Source organism: Choloepus didactylus, chromosome 19 (assembly GCF_015220235.1).
Source record: "Choloepus didactylus isolate mChoDid1 chromosome 19, mChoDid1.pri, whole genome shotgun sequence".
NCBI lineage: Eukaryota > Metazoa > Chordata > Mammalia > Pilosa > Megalonychidae > Choloepus > Choloepus didactylus.
The window spans coordinates 14,566,142-14,583,551 of record NC_051325.1 but is presented as its reverse complement, the minus strand read 5'-3'; the positions used below and the strand labels follow the sequence as shown (position 1 = coordinate 14,583,551).

The following is a 17,410-nucleotide window of genomic DNA, read 5'->3' as shown; positions in this document are numbered from 1 at the left end:
AGAGTGGGCTAGTTTCAGAGAGTGAAAGTCTTTTGACAGTGAGACGGGGTGATGCAGTAGAGTGGGAGGGTGGGTATCACTCTGAATTAGAGGGAAAGGAAGGTCGGTTCTCTGCTACATCATGAATGACAAGGAGCTAGCCATGTGGAGAGTTGGGGTGGCAAGGGTGGGGAGGACAGGGTGGGATGAGGGTGCATTCCAGGAAGAGGGAACTGCAAGTTCAAAGACGCTGAGGCTGATGTGTTCTGAGAAGGGGAGAAGGCCACAGAGGCAAAGGCAGGGCGAGTGCGGAGGAGGGTTGGGGGTCCAGAAGGCTGGGCAGGGGCCGCACCCCCTAGGACCACCCAACCTTTATAAAATTCCAGGCTTCATTCCAAGTGCAATGCAACTCTTATGCCCATTCTGCAGATCAGGAAACCAAGGCCCAAGGGGCAGGAAGAAGGCAGTGAGATTTTTTTTCCCCCCAAAGCACCAAAGGCCAAACAAGAAGGAAGGGAACTTTTACAAGAAAGCACATGGCACCCAGAGCAGCAGCCGCCCATGGATGCCATGGGCACGGGAGCATGGGACTTGATGGCTGGGGTGGAATTTTAGACCAGACCTATCCGTGAGTTTGAATCTTTTCTGAAAGAGAGGACAGGCTCTGCTTATTAAGACTTAGGTAGCCTCTTCAACTTTATATCAAGAGAGAATGGACTGGATGGGCAGTGAGTCCTTGGCCCCCAGGTTCCCTTTCTAGAAGTCCTAGGAACATTCTGGCACCCAGGGCCACAATGAGTGACGTTTCTATGGTGGGCTCCTTTCAGGGGGCGGGAGGAACCACTCAGGATCCAGGGGGCAACTTTCCTGAGGATAACGTGGTTGTCCCGATTCCCACCGCCTTCCGTGGGTCTCTCCATGGCTTTTGTCAGCGGCTCTGGGGGTCCAGCTCCCCGTGCCCAGCCAAATTTAGGGGCGTTGCCTGCGGAGCCTCAGGCTAAGATGGAGAAGTTATTCAGAAAAATAGTTCCAGGTTCATGGAAAGCGCAAACTCAGGGCTTATTTGCTGCAAGTATTCTGGTCTGCCCTCAACTCTGCGCCAGCTTCTCCCACAAGGCAGGCTTCATTTTGGAAAGGCCACTCAGGAGTCTTTCCCTTTAGCTGGGCGTTAACCCTGTGACATCCTTCTGTGTCCCTGACATCAGAAGTGGGCAGCCCGTGTTGGTTTAGTGGTCTCTGTTGCCCTGACGAGGGACCTGCTGACAATTCTGAAGCAATTTTCCATTTCAACTAGACGGGACTTCGAGTCATAATTATCAGATAATTAACACCAAAACAGCTGTTGCATGCATATTAGGTTCATGCGTTTGGTGGTAAGGAATGAAGGCGGTTTCACAGATTTTGACATCTCTTAGCATGTTGTGGCTTATTCCGAAGGCAGCTACCTGATTAAGTGCCTGAAATAAATATTTCTAAAAATCAAAGTGTGGAAAATTGATACCAGACAAATTTGGATTCTCTGCCTGACATGCTCAGTGACCAATTCTGAGACATTGGGATTTCAGAGAGAGAAATAACTTTACTTGTGGTGCACAGCACAAGGAGAACAGGAGGTTAAAACCTCAGCTCTGTCTCCCTGAGTTGCAGAAACTTTGAGAGTTCTATAGTCTTCAGACAGAGGGAGGCAGGCTTAGGGTAATGAGCATGGTGGTTAATTCTGGGCTGACACATGTCATTTTAATAATTATTAGGGGGTTATGTGCTGGGGACCAGGCTTCAGGGTTGTAAACTTAAGATAAGAGCTAGTCATGAGTTACAACATAAGGTGTCATTATCTAAACATTCAGGTGTCTGGGTTATAAGTATTTACTGCTTCAAAGGTTAACAGACACTAAGACAAGATAAGAGTGTGCTGCATTTCCTGGCAGTGCCAGTTATAAGTTTTTAAGAAGTGTTAACATTTTTTAAGAAACTTACATTTACAGGTAAGTTTATATATATGTACTTCCTAAGGTGTTGCTATTGAATTGCAATCCCATGCCTTACAGTAGTTGCAGTCTTTTGCCTCTGGCTACTTCAAAAGTTACAGACTATAGTTCAGAGGCTTTTTATATTTTAAGTGTTTGCTTTCTGGCTATATCAAAGATTAGCACACTTTTGGATTACAGTTCATTTAGGGTTTGACTATTCTACTACATACATATAAAGGATTTAATATGAATAAAAGCTAGTTTTATCAAATAATTCAGTTGCTAATAAAAGATAAGACACAATTGTGGGTTTGCTAGTTTCAAAGTGAGCACATCCTGTCCCATAATAGCAATGAGCTCTAGGAGAACAGAGCATGTTGCCAGGCAGCTTCAGGAAGCCAAGGCAAAGTGCAGATTTCTACACTACGACTTGGAAATGTACCGTGACTCCGAGTGGAGGGGAAAAGAGAGCCTGATGTTTGTCTTCCCAAGCAAGAGTGCACCAGTATGTCCTGCCTGCAGAATCCACAGATTCTTAAAAAGGAAAAGGCCACCAGAAACGTCCTCATCCACACCTTCTGCCCGCTCCTTCTTGCTTTGATCATTGAATGACTGCTGTGTGCTAAGCTGGGGGTAACTGTTGTTGGGGTGCTGCAGTAAGCCACACAGACTCTGCCCTGTGCTCCCAGAGTTACAGCCTATGGAAGGAGACAACGGCTAAACACACAATTCCAAAACCAAGTGTGGTGCTTATTCTAAGGACATTCCATGTGGGAGATGTGGCAGCAGGGACAGGGGCTGGGGGGTCTGGAAGGCTCCTGAGGAAGTGACACATGTTCTGAGAATCTGAGATTATCAGGAGCCAGGCAGGGAAAGAGGGGCGAGAGGAATTTTTTCTAAGCAGAAGGAACAGCTCGTACGAACGCTGTCAGCTTCATAAACCTGAGGAGCTGAGGGCAGCTCCTATGGCAGAGGGCAGCGTGTACGGGGTGGGGAAAGGGGAAGTGGGGGGTGAGTGGTGAGCCATGAAACTGGAGACAGAGTGGCCATGGGGTCAAGGGCACCATGGAAGTAATGAAGGGTATTAGAGGGGGGAGTGATGTGATTGCATGCACCTTTCAGAAAGAAGATTCTGGCAACTACATGGAGAATGGAGCCAGACAAGACTGGTGGCAGCCCTGACTAGTTACGAGGCATTTGCAGTGATCCAGAAGATGGGAACTATGGTGACTGGACTAGGAGAGTTGTATCAGTTAGCTATTGCTGCCTTCGTGCTGCAACAAACCACCCCAAATCAGTAGCAGACATTGATTAGCATGTGTTTCTCACTCATGCATCTGCGGGTGGACAAGGGGTTGGCTGATCTAGGCTTGGCTCCAATTTTGGGAGGATCTCTCCACATGTGTCTCATTTTCCTTGGACCGTGGCTTCCAGAAACACATTCTTCTCAAGATGAAAAGATAGGAGTGCAAGAGGACATGTGCAAATAGGCAAATGCATTTCAAACCTTTGTTCACATCAAGATCACTAATATCCCATCGGTCCAAGCATAGCACATGGCCAGACCTGAAGTCAGGAGACAGGGAAATACCTTTGCTCACCTTGAGGTGTGGACAAATAACCCTACTACAGGGATGGAGGGAGGGAGACCAGTAATTCCCTCTACCTCCAAAGTGGCAGTAAAGCTGGACAAACAGTAGAAGACTGAGCAAGAGATTGCAGAAGAAAGAACCAACAGGACCTGGGATTGACGTCACGTCTCCTGTAAACATCTGTTAATGAGGAGGTGAGTTGAGAGAGAAAAGCACCTGGTATTCCAGGATTTTGTGATCCCTTGTGAAATGTTTGGATTTTATTCTAACTGCTGAGAATTTTAGCAAGTCGATGGTATGATTCTGTTTAAACTTTAAGATCATATTTGATTCTGTTTGGAAATGCATTAGAAGAAGGCAAGAGGAGAGGAGAGAAGACAAGTTAGGAAGATGGTGGTAAAAGAGGGTGGTAACTTGAGCTGATGTAGATGGAGAAGGAAAAAATGTGTGTGTGTTTTTTTAAGGTAATAATTGATAAGATTTGCTGATGGTTGGTATGGAGGGGATAAGAGAAAGAAAAATCAAAGGTGACTTCTAGTTCTTTGGGCAATTAAGTGTATTGTGGAACTGTTTATGAGATGAGAAAGACAGGATGGGAAGATGAGGAACATACTCAAGGAATATCAAGAGTTCCATTTAGGAGAGATTAAGTTTGATTAGCCTGAGGGACATCCCATGAAGATGTCAAGTAGGCAGGTCTGAAGTTCAGAGGAGAAGTCTTAGTTGCAAATATAAACTTGGGGGTCAACAGCATAGTTTTTTTTTTTTTTTTTATTAGAGCAGTTGTAGGTTTACAGGAAAAATCATGCAGAAGGTATAGAGTTCCCATGTACTTCACTGCCACCACCACTACCACACACAAATACAGTTTTTCTTAATATTAACATTTTGTATTAGTGTGATATCTTTGTTACAGCTGGTGAAACAATATTATTATAATTATACTATTAACTATAGTCCATAGTTTACATTAGGGTTCACACTTGGTGTTGTACAGCTCTGTGGGATTTTTAAAATTATTTTTATTCTGGTAACATGTATACAACCTAAAATTTACTGTTTGATCTGCTTTCAGTTATACAGTTGAATGGTGTTAATTTCATTCACAGTGTCCTGCCACCATCATCACCATCTCTTACCAAAATTTTTCCACCACCCCAAACAGAAACTCTGTACCCGTAAATATTAACACCCCATTCCCCACCCTCACCGCAGCCCCTCATAACCTGTATTCCACTTTCTGATTCTATAAATTTGCATATTTTAATCATTTCATATACATGAGATCATACAATATTTGTCCTTTGGTATCTGATTTATTTTACGTGACATGATGTCTTCAAGGTTCATCCCTGTTGTAGAAGGCATCAGAGCTTCATTCCCTTTTCAGTGCACATTATTCAGCTGTAAAAAGGAATAAATACGGTTTTTAAAGCATAAAGCCCATCAAGGAAGTAATTGTAAACAGAGAAGGGACCCCAGATCCATATCCTAATCTTGGGTAGAAAAAAGCTTCCAGCAAAGGGGATTGAGGACCAATCAGCCAGAAAGGGGAGAATCAGAAGAAAGTGGGGCCATGGAGCCAGGACAGTGTTTCAAGGAAGACAGAGTGGTCAGGTGCTGCAAGGGCTTTCTCCAAGATCCCCCTAAGACCAGTTCTTTCAGCCAAACCATCCCCTCCTCCAAGAAGCCTGCCCCAGCCAACTTTAGTGCCTCTGTATCACATGGGACCCTAGTCTCTGACGTGTGTGTCTTCCCCTAACTCTCTCACTGAGGCAGGAGCTATATCTTACTCAGCTCGTACTCCTCAGCACCTAGCAGAGGATGGAAAGAAACAGTGAACCAGTCGGTTTTTATGCCTCCCACATGCTGCTTTCCCACCTTTGTTAGCAGCCATTCCCAAATCAGGTTCCTAATACCTGGACTCTGCTCCAATTTATAGGGCCAGTCTTCTCTTTCTAGAAAAATCCCTGCCCCCAGCCCCCAGGGACAGTGCCCGGGTGCTGGAGCCACCCCTCCAGGCTCACGAGGGGTGACTTTACACATCTCTTCCCAACTCCACACTCAGTCACTTCACATGAGTAGCTTGAACTGGCCATGGTGGGAGTATTTACACCACTGAAATCGGCAGAGGTTGTTAAACGCTTTCCAGCATGCCACTACCAGAGCCTGTCTGCAAACTATTCCCACAGGACCTGCGTAGGTAATGCAGGGATTGCTTGGTGGCATCTTAATTAATGAATTCCTCTAGAGCTTGTTCTGACATAGCTCTGGGGAGCTACAGCAACAGCACCCAATCCCCTAAGGGTGAATCTTTATGGTGGGATTTCAGGGGCTGTGCCAGGAAAAATAAGGTGTTTTGGCGGGAAGGAAGGGTCCCTACAGGTCCCACCCGGAAGGTCATCCAGGCCTAAAGCTGATTCAGTCTCATTATTTATCACAGTTTAGGTACCCCCCGGGAGCCAGTCCATCCTGAGACAAGGACTTGAGGGTAAGGAGTTTGTCAGGAGAATCAGGAAAACCAGTAGGAGAGTGGGGAAGTGAGAGCAGAAAAGGAAGGCAGCCAACAGAGGGTGTGTCACCAGGCCAGTCACCGCCACGGGTGGCTGGGGCTCGGTCCACTGGCCAGATCAGGTCCCTGCTGTGCAGCGGACACTCAGAGCGAGCTCAGCTGATGGCCAGGAGCCGGGGCCTGCGCACTCCTCCTGAGAACCACCGGTGGAGGACAGCCCCCAACGCCTCTGGTTGCTGGCACTTTCAGGGTTCTGGAACAGCGCTCAGGCCTGGTGTAGGAGCTGGCTCTGGGAGGTCAGCTTAGAGCTCACCAAAACATCAGGGAGGTAGGGCAGGGGCAGGCACCAGTGGCGTCAGCTGCACTGGCAGATGTAGTTCTTAAAATTCACTCAGGGCTCTTACAGAAGGGGTAGGTGGGGAAAGCCCAGATCCCCCAGATGGACAGGAGGGGACCCTTGGCTTTCTCTATGGGCAGGACAGAGTATGATGACAGGGTCTAGAATTGGGGGCCCCCAGACTAACCCTGAGTGCAAATCCAACCCCTGAATTGGGCCTGAGGATGGCAGTGAACAAGTGCCATAAACCGGGTGGCTCAAAAACACCAGGATTCCTTCTCTCACATCGCCAGGGACTGGAAGTCCATGTCAGGGTTTAGGTGGGGCCGTGCTCTCTCCTGAGGCCCAAGGAGAATTCTCTCTTGCCACTTCCAGCTCCAGTGGTGGCCCAGGCGTTCCTTGGCTGTGGCAGTCATGCTCCAGTCCCCACCTCCATCTTCATGTGTGTATCTCTGGGTCTCTTCTCTTCCTAAAGAACGCCTGTCCCAATGGATTTAGGGCCCACCTCTACTGCAGCGTCACCTCACTTTAACTTGAGGACATCTGCAAAGACCCTACTTCCAAATCAGATCACGTTCATAGGTGCTGGGGATTAGGACTCCATTGTATCTTTTAGGGGAAGCCCCACAATTCAACCTCGGCGGCCTTGGCTCCGGTCTCTCGCCTCCCTGAGCCTCAGTTGTCTCATCTTTAAATGGGGAGAACACCCCACCCTATATATCTCACAGAGTTGTCAGAGATGGTATTTGTGAGAGCACTTGGAAAAGGAGAGGACGGTCAGCTGCCCGGAAGTGGCTGCTTTTTCCTAGGCTGCATTACTTTCATTATCTTCATGTCATTACTGTACTTCATTAGATGGTTCAAGGAAAGAGCTACCTACCCCGCGATAACAGTGGGAAGCCAAGGTGAAGCCCATCCATTGGGAACCGACAGCCAAACGAGTGTTAAAATTACCCAAAAAAGAAAATGCGAACTGACATGCAACATGTGTTCCAAGTTACAAGCAAATTAGCAGAAATCCAGCAGCTGCTTAGTTTTCCTTAAAGAATTTGCTGGTTGGGTGGAGCCGACCTCAGATCGCAGAGAGATGGTTATTTAAAACCATAGCATGGGGGAGTCAGAATCTTCGAGGCTGAGAGTTCAGGATCCCCAAATGCTGTAGGAGTCAGGGAACTATTTTATAAGCTGTGTGCACGTGTGAAACTAGGTATGAATGGGTCTCTGTGTGTGCATCCACACTGAAAAACACATATGCATCATGGACTAACTCTTGTTGACTGTGCGAGCAGCCAGCCTCTGCAACAATGACCAAGAGGGAATTGGAGAATGAAAATGCGTATTTCTGAAGGCAAGTAATAAAAACAATGTGAAATGTCAGGATAGAACGATCAAAGTTGAGCCTTGCGTGCTCTTAGATGAGCATTGCTGTGGAGATTTTCTGAATTTGTGGAGAATGTGCCTTCATCTGGGAGGCAGAGGGGAGAGAGAGAGAACTGGTTAGTGCTACACTGGGCAAGGTGGGAGCTCATCTGCTTTTCCAGAGCTAATCCAACAGTGTGAAGGGTCATGCTATCATCTGGTTTAGCCCCACCAGCAAATGCTCATCTAGACATACAGAGTGTGGAGCCAGGAGGAAATGTCAATACTGTGCAAAATGAAGGAAAACTCGAGACCCAGTGTCTTCCCTCAGAGCATATGGATTGTCTGGGGAGGGAAGATGGCCATCTAGGCAAGGGAGATGGGTGATGGACCAGCAGGGGCCCAGGGGGCTTGGAAGAGGCACACGGACACCTGCAGGCATGGGCAGAGTCGGGGTGGGGAAAAGGGGAGTGTCCCACCTGGCAAGACTGAAGACTCCAAAGGGGAGAGAAGAGTGTGCTAAGGTGGGAAGGCAAAATGCTCTCGTTCAGATAGGGTGCCAAGTCCCAGACCAGCAAGTGGCTAAGAAATGACATAGTGAATGCAAGGCCATGGCGGGGTCCTTGGTTCCTAGTAGTGCAATAATGGTAGCCATCTTCCTCATCTTCATCAGTAGCTGTCCTGTTGGCAAGGAGAAACTGTTGTAGGTATCTGCTCATTTTTTGGTTTTTTAATGTTAAAAGCAATGTTTGCTAATAGCCCCAAACTGGAAACAGCCCAAATGCCCATCAGCAGGCAAGTTAAATGAACTGTGCTTTATTTCTACTGTTACAAAAAGAAATGAGCTGTTGATGCAGTGAAAAAACATGAAGGCATCTTAGAAGACAATGTGCTAAGTAAAAGAATCGTTGTGTAAAAGAGTGCATACCGTTCGACAATATTTATGTGAAGCTGTAAGTGAGGCAGACCCAACCCATGGTGGAGAAATTTAGAGCAGCAGTTGCTTCTGGATGAGACAGATGGAAGGTACAGGAGAACTTTCAGGGGTGGTGGAAGTGCCCTGTGTCATGGCTGAGGTTTGGGGCACACAAGTACATGCATTTCTCAAACCTCCTTGAATCGAGCTATTGCATTTTGTGAATTTCAGTGTACAAAAATTGCATCTGAAAATATAACACCCTGAACTACAGCTGAACTCTGCCCAGCGAGATGCAGACTGAAGGGTTCACGATGGGTAACCAGCTTTGAAGTTCATTAAAAAATAAGATGGTATAATTCTTTCAACTTTTGTGAATGCTTAAAAACATTCATAATAAAATGCTCGGTGACAAAAGGACGCTGTACGTGGTCATAAGAAAAATAAAATCAAGCGGGGAAAGGAGTCAGGGAATGTTGGGCAGGGCTGGCATTGCTTCTGGAACGTCCCATTTCTGAGCAGTCCACCCTGCCTCATGGAAACACTTGACTCTTTTTTTAAGCAGATTCAAAGTGATATCTCATGGGCACTCGTTATTCATTCATCCATTACTTACTAAGCTTGTGGTTTGTGTCCAGCCGCATGCCAGACAGAGGATAAAGCCAGGGGTGGCCCCTGCCGTCATGAGGCATCAATCGGAGGCTGGCAGGGTGATGAGTTTATAGAGGAAGCCAGAGACTCAAAGTGGGCTCACCAGGGTGGCCGTGATGGGTAGCACACCATGGGTTGGTGCAAACAAAAAGCATTTATGAGCTCACAGCTTCAGAGGCTAGAAGTGGAAAATCCTGGTGATGGCAAGGCCATGCTTTCTCCTCGTTGGTCTGTAGCATTCTGGGGAAGCTGGCTGCATTCTTGGGGTTCCCTGGCTAGCACCTCGGCCTCCCATCAGGGTGCGATCTCTCTCTCCTGTTTCTGCTCTTTCTTTTCCACTGACCTCAGGCTTCTGACCCCTCTGGCCACTTCTGAACTCAGGCCTTCAGTCACACAGATCGAGGCCTCCATTCGGTTTGGCCACTCCTAAGTGGGATCTAAATGGAAATCCCATTCATAAATGAGCCCACACCTCAACTAAGGGTCCCTTTGACAGATGAGTTCACACCCCAGGAACTCAGATTAAGATTAAGAACCTGTCTTTTGGGGACGTACATGATTCAATCCACCGCAGGGCCCCAGGCAGGGAATAAGGTTCTCAGTGTGCAATAATTCAGTTACTCCTCACTTCCACCCCTGAGGAAGAAACCATATCATCCCCATTTTACACAGCAGAAAACTGTGGCTTTTGGAAATTAAGTTTCTTGTCCCAGCCGGGGCATCACTGGTTGAAGGTAGAGGGTGTGGACTGGGCTGAGGGTGGACCAAGACAAGGGTTGGCCTGGGGTTAAAAACGTGGGGGGCTGAGGCCTTCTTCAGCTCTTCCATCCCAGAGGAGAGAGTTGGAATCAGTGCTACTCAGAGTTGCTTGAGTTCCCTGCATTAGGCAGATGTCTTTTCAGAAGCTTAACTCTGTTTAATCCTTTGTTACAGATCCGACTGAATAGCAGGGGACTGATCTATTCCGTGGGCTTGCTCCTAGCCTCCGTCTTCGTCACGGTGGGTTTGCAACTCTCTCCCCATTCGTGAGCTTGCGTGTTCATCCCTCCTCTTGGGTTCTTGGCTCTAGTATCTGTCCGGGCACAACATGGGCTTGGCCTCCTGGTGAATGAGAAGAATTGACCTCCACATGTCCCATCTTGTGGCCAGTTCTTCTAGAAGGGTATCCTCGCAACCCACTAGAAAGCCCTTCTCCCTTTCTGGATGGAAGCCAGCCCCCCTCTGGGAGGCTTGGCCCAGTCTCATGTCAACTGCACACTGTTTTATCAAAAGTTGAGGCAGATCCCATTTTTTCTGCAAGATGAGTCACAGAAGGGTAGATTCCAATAATTTACTTTGCTGACTATTAAAAGTCTCTATAAATACATGAATTTGACCAATACTCAAGAGCCTGAGAGTGTATTTATTTTATTGACTGCACTTTTATGGCATTCCACTATCTTGGCAAATACCTCCATTTGTATGATTTAATATTCCCAATTACAGTGACATATTTGGTGGGAACAAATTCACACCAGCTCTGAACTGACCCATGTAAGGGATCCATTACTATACAAGCATGCTGTTCAATTTTCACACTAATAAGCATTGAGGGGCAATATGTTTTGTCCTTAATTTTTCAAGGAACTGTTCAGGAATCACACCTGACATATTGTTAACTATAAATATGCCAAAGACTGGAAATTGAGAATGGCAGGCAGGAAGCAAGAGAGGGAATTTACAGGATCACGATGTTAAGTCAATTGTCAAAGTTTTACCAAAGCAAATAATGTCTGACACTAAAACGAAAATCTACAAATTTCATTCTTTCATAGCTTAGGTGGTTCTTCAGGTCTGGTACAATGTTGGAATTGCCAGCATCTATTGAGCACTTACTGAATGCCAGGCACTGTACTAACTGCTTTGCATGTATTTTCCCATTTGGAGCTCCCCACACCCTCTTGAAGTAGCCACTATTATCAGCTCCATTGTACAGATGAGCAACCGAGGTCTAGAGAAGTTGGACAACTTGTGTCCATCAGCACTGTGGAGGAGCCAGCAGCCTGACATCAGAGTCACACTCGTAACTGTGGGGCCTGGTTGTCCCTTCTCCTGCTGCCATGCTACTGTTGTAGAGTCTACAGGAGACTGGGCTAAACACCAGCTGGGTTGTTGAAACTGGGTTGTTGAAAGGCTGAAAAGAAAGAGGTTTGGGGAGGAAGTGCAGTTTCAGACACCTTCAGTTTCAAGTGCCTAGTTGATGTCCAAGGGGAAATGGCAAGAAGGGCATTGGAAATATGAGCCTGAGTTCAGGGAAGAGATCAGCGCTGGAGATACCAGAATAGAGATGGTATGTCAAGTCGTGCAACTGGGTGAAATCACCAAGGGAGTGAGTACAGGCAGAGAAGAGAAGAGGCCCAAGATCTGAGTCTTGGTGCCTCCAGCATTTAGAGGTCAGCAGGATGAGAACAGAACACCAAAAGATACATGCAGAGGGGAGTGTGCGACTGGACACCATGGGAGGAAAGTGTTTCCCGGTGGAGGGAGTGATAGGCTGTGGCACATGCTGCCAATGGATCGAGTGAGATGAGTCCTAAGCATTGGCCCTTAGATTGAGAAATGCAGAATCATCGGTGCTCTTGATATCAAGAGTAGTTTTGGTATCGTGATGGGAGCAGAAGGTTGAGTGGAGTCAGAAAACAGAGAAAGAAAGGAGAGAAATTGGAGACAGCTGGTATTTACAACTCTTTCTTTCAAAGTATCTTGCTGTAAAGGAAGGAGAGAAGATGGAAATCACGGAAAAGTGTTATTTTTTAAGAGGAGAGAAATGAGTGCATTTTTGGTATGCCAATTGGAACAAATCCACTGGAGAGAAGGATGTAGATGAAAGAGAAGGGAGGATCCTGAAACAGTGTCTTGAGCAGCAAGAAGAGATGGGATCCAGGGAGCAGGCAGAGGAGTTGGTGTGGACAGTGGGTGCCCATCAACAGGAGAGAAGGTGGGGGGTTGGCGTGGTGGGGGGAGCTCTGTGAAACAGGAGCAAGGTTGAGAGCTGAGAGAGAGGGAGGGGAAGGGAGGGCTGGAGGCTTGAGGAGAGAAGAGGTGAACATAGCCAGCTAGGAAAGTGAGAGCAAGTGGACTAGGGAAGTACAGGATGATTGCTAGAGGCACTTGGTGGCCCACTGCAGATTAATGGAGAGTTGGTTTGGACCGAAGGGCTGTGGCTTAACCAAGCAAGGACCACAAAGTGAAACTGGGGCCAGGGAATCGAGGGTGGGTGGCTGGGAGTCTTTCTAACCATCGCTGATGGAATTTATGCAGGGCAAGGAGGGGCGGCAGGGTACAAGGGTAGTGAAATGTGGGTGGTGACAACAAATTGTAGGTCATGGGGGGCTCACGGGATTGTGGGAAGTCAGGTACCAGATGAAGTGAGCTGGGAAGAAAGGAGACTGTAGTCAGAAATGCACTGTTTTATGCTGAGATTATAGAGACATTCATGTTCTTGGAAATGGCGAGCTCTGCTCCTCTGGGCTATCTGCTAGAACTTTCTGCTGCAGTGGAAGTGGCCTGTAGCTGTGCCATCCAATATGGTAGCCACCAGCCATGTGTGGCTGGTGAGTACTTGAAATGTGGCCAGTGTGACTAAGAATCTGAATTTTTAATTTAAAAAAAATTTTTCAATTAATTTAAATTTAAATTTGAGTAGATGCATGTGGCTTGTGGGTGTGGCCATGGGAGTGAGTGGCTGGGGTAGGGTGGAAGACAAGGACTCAGGAGATCCCCTACGTGGATACTGAAATTGCTAAAAAAGATGGCAGGAGTGGTGGAGAGTGTGGCCGTGAGCCTGGGCTTAAAATCCCCAAGGACTGGAGAACGGGCCAGGTTCAATAGCTGATGACAGCCAGGAGGGACAGAGCTTGGCTTTCACAAGACTTTGGATTCCAAGTGGGGTGTTTTCAGGGTGCAGAGAAGGAACAGGGTTTGGAGGCAGCAAGGGGGGCATCTGTCCTTCCTCCAGGGACTACCGGGGAAGGGTCCACAGGGAGAGCCAGGGTCTGGTGATGGGACGTTCCAAGAAGCGGATGACATGGGAGATGCCAGGCATGGAAGGACATGGGATGGGATTCCATGGGACCAGGGGTGGCTCCCTTGACTCTGCAGATGAACCCCATCATTTTTAATTCTTCATTCTCCCACAGCCAGTGGATTCTGACTTCTACTTCTCTTGATTTTGATGTTCTTACCTTTCCCAGTCTGAGAAGTGGATTTTGCAAGCTCAGAGAGAATCGGTGGCTGCCCAATACCCGCCATTTTGTCCCTCCCCTTCCCCAACCCCCCAGGTCACCCCAGGGCCCTGCTCCCGGTGCCATCTGAACCCGGCTTCTGTCTGTTGCAGGTGTTTGGCGTCCATCTGAACAAGTGGCAGCTGGACAAGAAGCTCGGCTGTGGGTGTCTCTTCCTGTACGGCATATTCTTGTGCTTCTCCATCATGACGGAGTTCAATGTGTTCACCTTTGTGAACTTGCCCATGTGCGGGAACCACTGACTGATCCACCAGTGACCGGCGAGGCTCGGTTCCTTCTTTTCTGTGCAATACGAGAGCCGGCCGCACCCCGAGTCCCGCGGGCCCCAGGGCCGGGCCGTCCGTCTCTCCCGCGCTGTCCGTAGGCCTCCACCCCTGGCCAGGTGGCCCAGGGTCTCCCTGACCCCTTCCCTGGCTCCTCCACCTCTTGGGGTCCTACCTCCCACCCCCTCCCGCCTCCTCCATGTGAAGACTTCCACAGCATCCCCGCAATTTTTCAAGCTCCAGTTTTGAACAGTGACTGAGATTCTAGAAAAACGGGCTGCTAACTGGCCCAAGCCAGGCAAAACTTGTTATACTTCCTCTGCCTTTTTTAAGTTATTTGATGGAAGACTAATCTAATTTATGACCTGAGACTGTTGCAGAAATAGAAAGATTGATTGTAGGGAGTGTTTGGGATTTTGTTTTGTTTGGGGGTGATTCCTAGGTTACTGGGTTTGGGAGTGGTTGTTTTGCTTTGAGGGGGCTGCCCCCCCTTTTTTTTTCCCCCTTTTCTTCCAGAGATCAAGAACTTCTCTTGCATCTTCTTCCACTGGGTTCTGGGTTAGTGGATAATCCAAAGGTTGTACCTACAGTGTCTTCTGGGACACATTGGAGCATGCATGGATTTAGTGTTTATTAAAAGAACAGATGGGCGAGGCTCCTGGGAAAGAATGCACGACCTTTTATACCCAGCCAAGGATGCTTCTCTAAAGTTCTATGAAAATTAACCTGGGGGTGGGGGGACAGGGCACAAGGTTTTCAAGGAAGAAGACAGCATCCCACATGTCCATTTGACCATCACCTTCTCACTAGGCTCTCTCCAGTTTTTCAAGCAATAGTTCCAGCCTGCCTAAGGCCTTTGACAAGGGAGCCCTGGTTAAACTTCCCATCCATGGAGGCGCCAGGCAGTCAACGACAAAGCTTCCCCAACTCCTGAGTCCCTGAGATGTGCTCTTGTTGCTTGGTATTTGGGGTGACAGGGAGTGACCCAGAGGGTCACCACTGCTTTCTGCACAGGAGCTGTAGACACTGGTTTCTTTGCAAATGGAGACGCGCATTTGCACAGATGACGTCAACAACGTCCCAGTTTGCCACCCGGCATTGAGTACACTGGACCCCGATGGCTGGCTCTTGGGCACACGTCCTTCCTTCCTTCCAGGATACCACTGCCAAGCTGACCTGGCTCCCCTCCCGGAGGGATGACAAGAGAAGGGGAAACCAGAGACCTGACACCTTCAAAGCCACCGAATGTGTTCATTGCAGACTCGCTCAAGGGCATAAGTTATTGTGGACTATTTTTTTGCCAATCACTGCTCCATCGCTCTGCTAGATTTTATATGATGCTGAATTAATATGCAGACTAATCCCACCGAGTTGAGACACACCCATGCTTGTTACACTTGTATTTATTGAAACTGTGGATTCTTGCCCGTGCCGTCCCTCGTATTTCCTTTAAGCACTGATCACTTCCCGTGCATTCGGTATGGTTTTTCCCGTCCCTTGTACACCTTCTGGTATGAATTGTAAAAATAACCTGCTACCAGTCGGTCGAATGTTCTGTCTGTGGTGCACACAGAGGCTGGCAGTAGTCAGTGAGCACTTCGCCCAAGTGAGGAGCAAGAGGGGAAAACACCCATCTGGGCTCTCAGAGCCAAGACATGCTTACGGACGATGTTGCACATTTTGCACTGGTTTATGGCGATTGTTTTCTTTGGACGGATAGTGTAAAATAAACTCTGTTCTGTATTCCTCCTCGAGCAGAGCACAGTGCTTTCTCTACTGGAGTGTTGCCGGCTTTACATGGGGGATTATTCCCAGAAAGTCAAATGAGCCAGTCCTTGTGGGTCAGATGTTTGCACTTTTATTGTTTCTGGGTTGACTCACCTGGAACCCTGGTTGGCAGGTGACAAGTATGAAGTGGCAAATTCTGTGGCCTCCACATCCAGTAGACTGCACAAGACATCCCATTGGGGACCCTTTTCTTTAGGACAATAGGAAATAAAGAAATCCCCCCTGCCAGTGCTGACGTCCACTAGTGTCTAAATTCTCCATCCAGTCATATTTTACTAGTTTTCGTGAGAATTAAGACTTCCCCAAAGCTCTTTCCTTAAAAGAGACGGTAACAGCTGTAATAAGCCATGTTTTTATCCTCTATGACTCTTAAGAAATAATTGCCCTGAATCTAAAAATAGACCAAAGTTAATAAGTAAGCCAGAATCCCACCTGACACTCCACACAGTCTATTAGGACTAGAAGAATCAGAAGAAAAATAGCCGCTAATTCACAGCTGTGATTTCAACTATTTAAAAAATATATGTTCTTGGGGGTTGGGGAAATACAAGGAAGTGGCTCCATTTTGAGTGTTAGCATCTTAAAATGAATTTGTGCATCTTACAAAGACACCTTGGACATGGGGCAGGGTATTTTCGTTATGCTAATTGGTGCTTACAAAACAGAAAGTACTTTTATATTAAATATTGTGTTATACAAGTCTTAGTTCCTTTACTCTTAGTCATAAGCAAGGCCATTTGATAAGAAGCTTGATTTTTTGTTGTTGCTCTATATGTGAACACATTTTCTGTGATTTCTTCAGAAACCGTAGTCCTGTGCTAAATTTCTCCAAGAGAAAATTCTGGAACAAGGTAGCATTTCCATATGTCATGCATAGTGATTGCCAACCCAGGAACTGTGAGAGTTTCCTTTCTGAAGTGATAATTTAGCATATTTCCGTCCAGATCTTGAAACAGAAAGTATAAAAGTGCAACCATGCACAGTCGCATCCTGAGTTATTGAGTGAGGATGCAATTCTAAATGAGCCAGCTGTCCAGTCATGCAGAATGACTGATATTGCAATTTCCAGTGCTTCTGCTCTGCGGGGATCGGGGAGGGGCTGGGATGGGTTGAGGGAAGAGCTTTCTCATATCCCATATCTGACACTTATCGCTAGAGGAAGCCCCACAGTCATCTTCTGGGAAGAGCTGGTTCCGGCTGACTCCGCGAGCTGTGGTCTCACACACACATATGGAACATCTTCACTTCTCGGTACAACCCACATTGGGCTCTGGGGAGCATGTGCCTCTCCTGAGCACATCCTGGTTGACACCGCCAGGGGTTTCCGCGAGAAGGTCCACCAGAACGTCCTCTCTTTCTGGAGAAGTGTTCCCAAGTTGGCCCCGGCTTGCCACAGCGGAAAAACCTCTTGCTGGAAAGATCACTCTGCCTCTTTCCAAAGCAAAGTGCCGGCCCTGCCTTTTTGAGGAGTAGTGGGCTTTTTATAGTTACTTGTTTTGTATATTTACTTCCTAAAAGATCTGAGATGGTGGATAGCTGGGTGAAGGTTGTTCATTATGTTTTCTTTAGTCTTTTGCTTCAGACATCTGTAGTTTGCAGTCGTAAATTTGCATGCTCAAGATTTAAGGTTCCGCATAGTACAGCAAATTTGTAGTCATTTTAAACAGGAAAGCTTCAAAGAAAAGCCTAAATGTAGAGAGAGAGAGAGAGAGAGAGAGACAATATTGTAAAGTCCAGGCAGTTTTCAATTGTAGTATATG

The 17,410-nt window shown here is 47.3% G+C and overlaps 1 protein-coding gene across 2 annotated transcripts in view; it reads left to right on the top strand.

Moving 5' to 3' along the window:
* SLC24A3 (solute carrier family 24 member 3) overlaps positions 1–16,124 on the top strand; it is a 561,375-nt gene extending 545,251 nt beyond the window's left edge. For both annotated transcript variants that reach the window (XM_037811901.1, XM_037811900.1), the window contains 2 exons: positions 10,250–10,315; positions 13,692–16,124. In XM_037811901.1, the coding sequence (XP_037667829.1) occupies positions 10,250–10,315; positions 13,692–13,841 (216 nt within the window). In that variant the 3' untranslated portion in view covers positions 13,842–16,124. The remainder of the gene's footprint in view (positions 1–10,249; positions 10,316–13,691) is intronic.
* Positions 16,125–17,410: the final 1,286 nt, after the last annotated feature.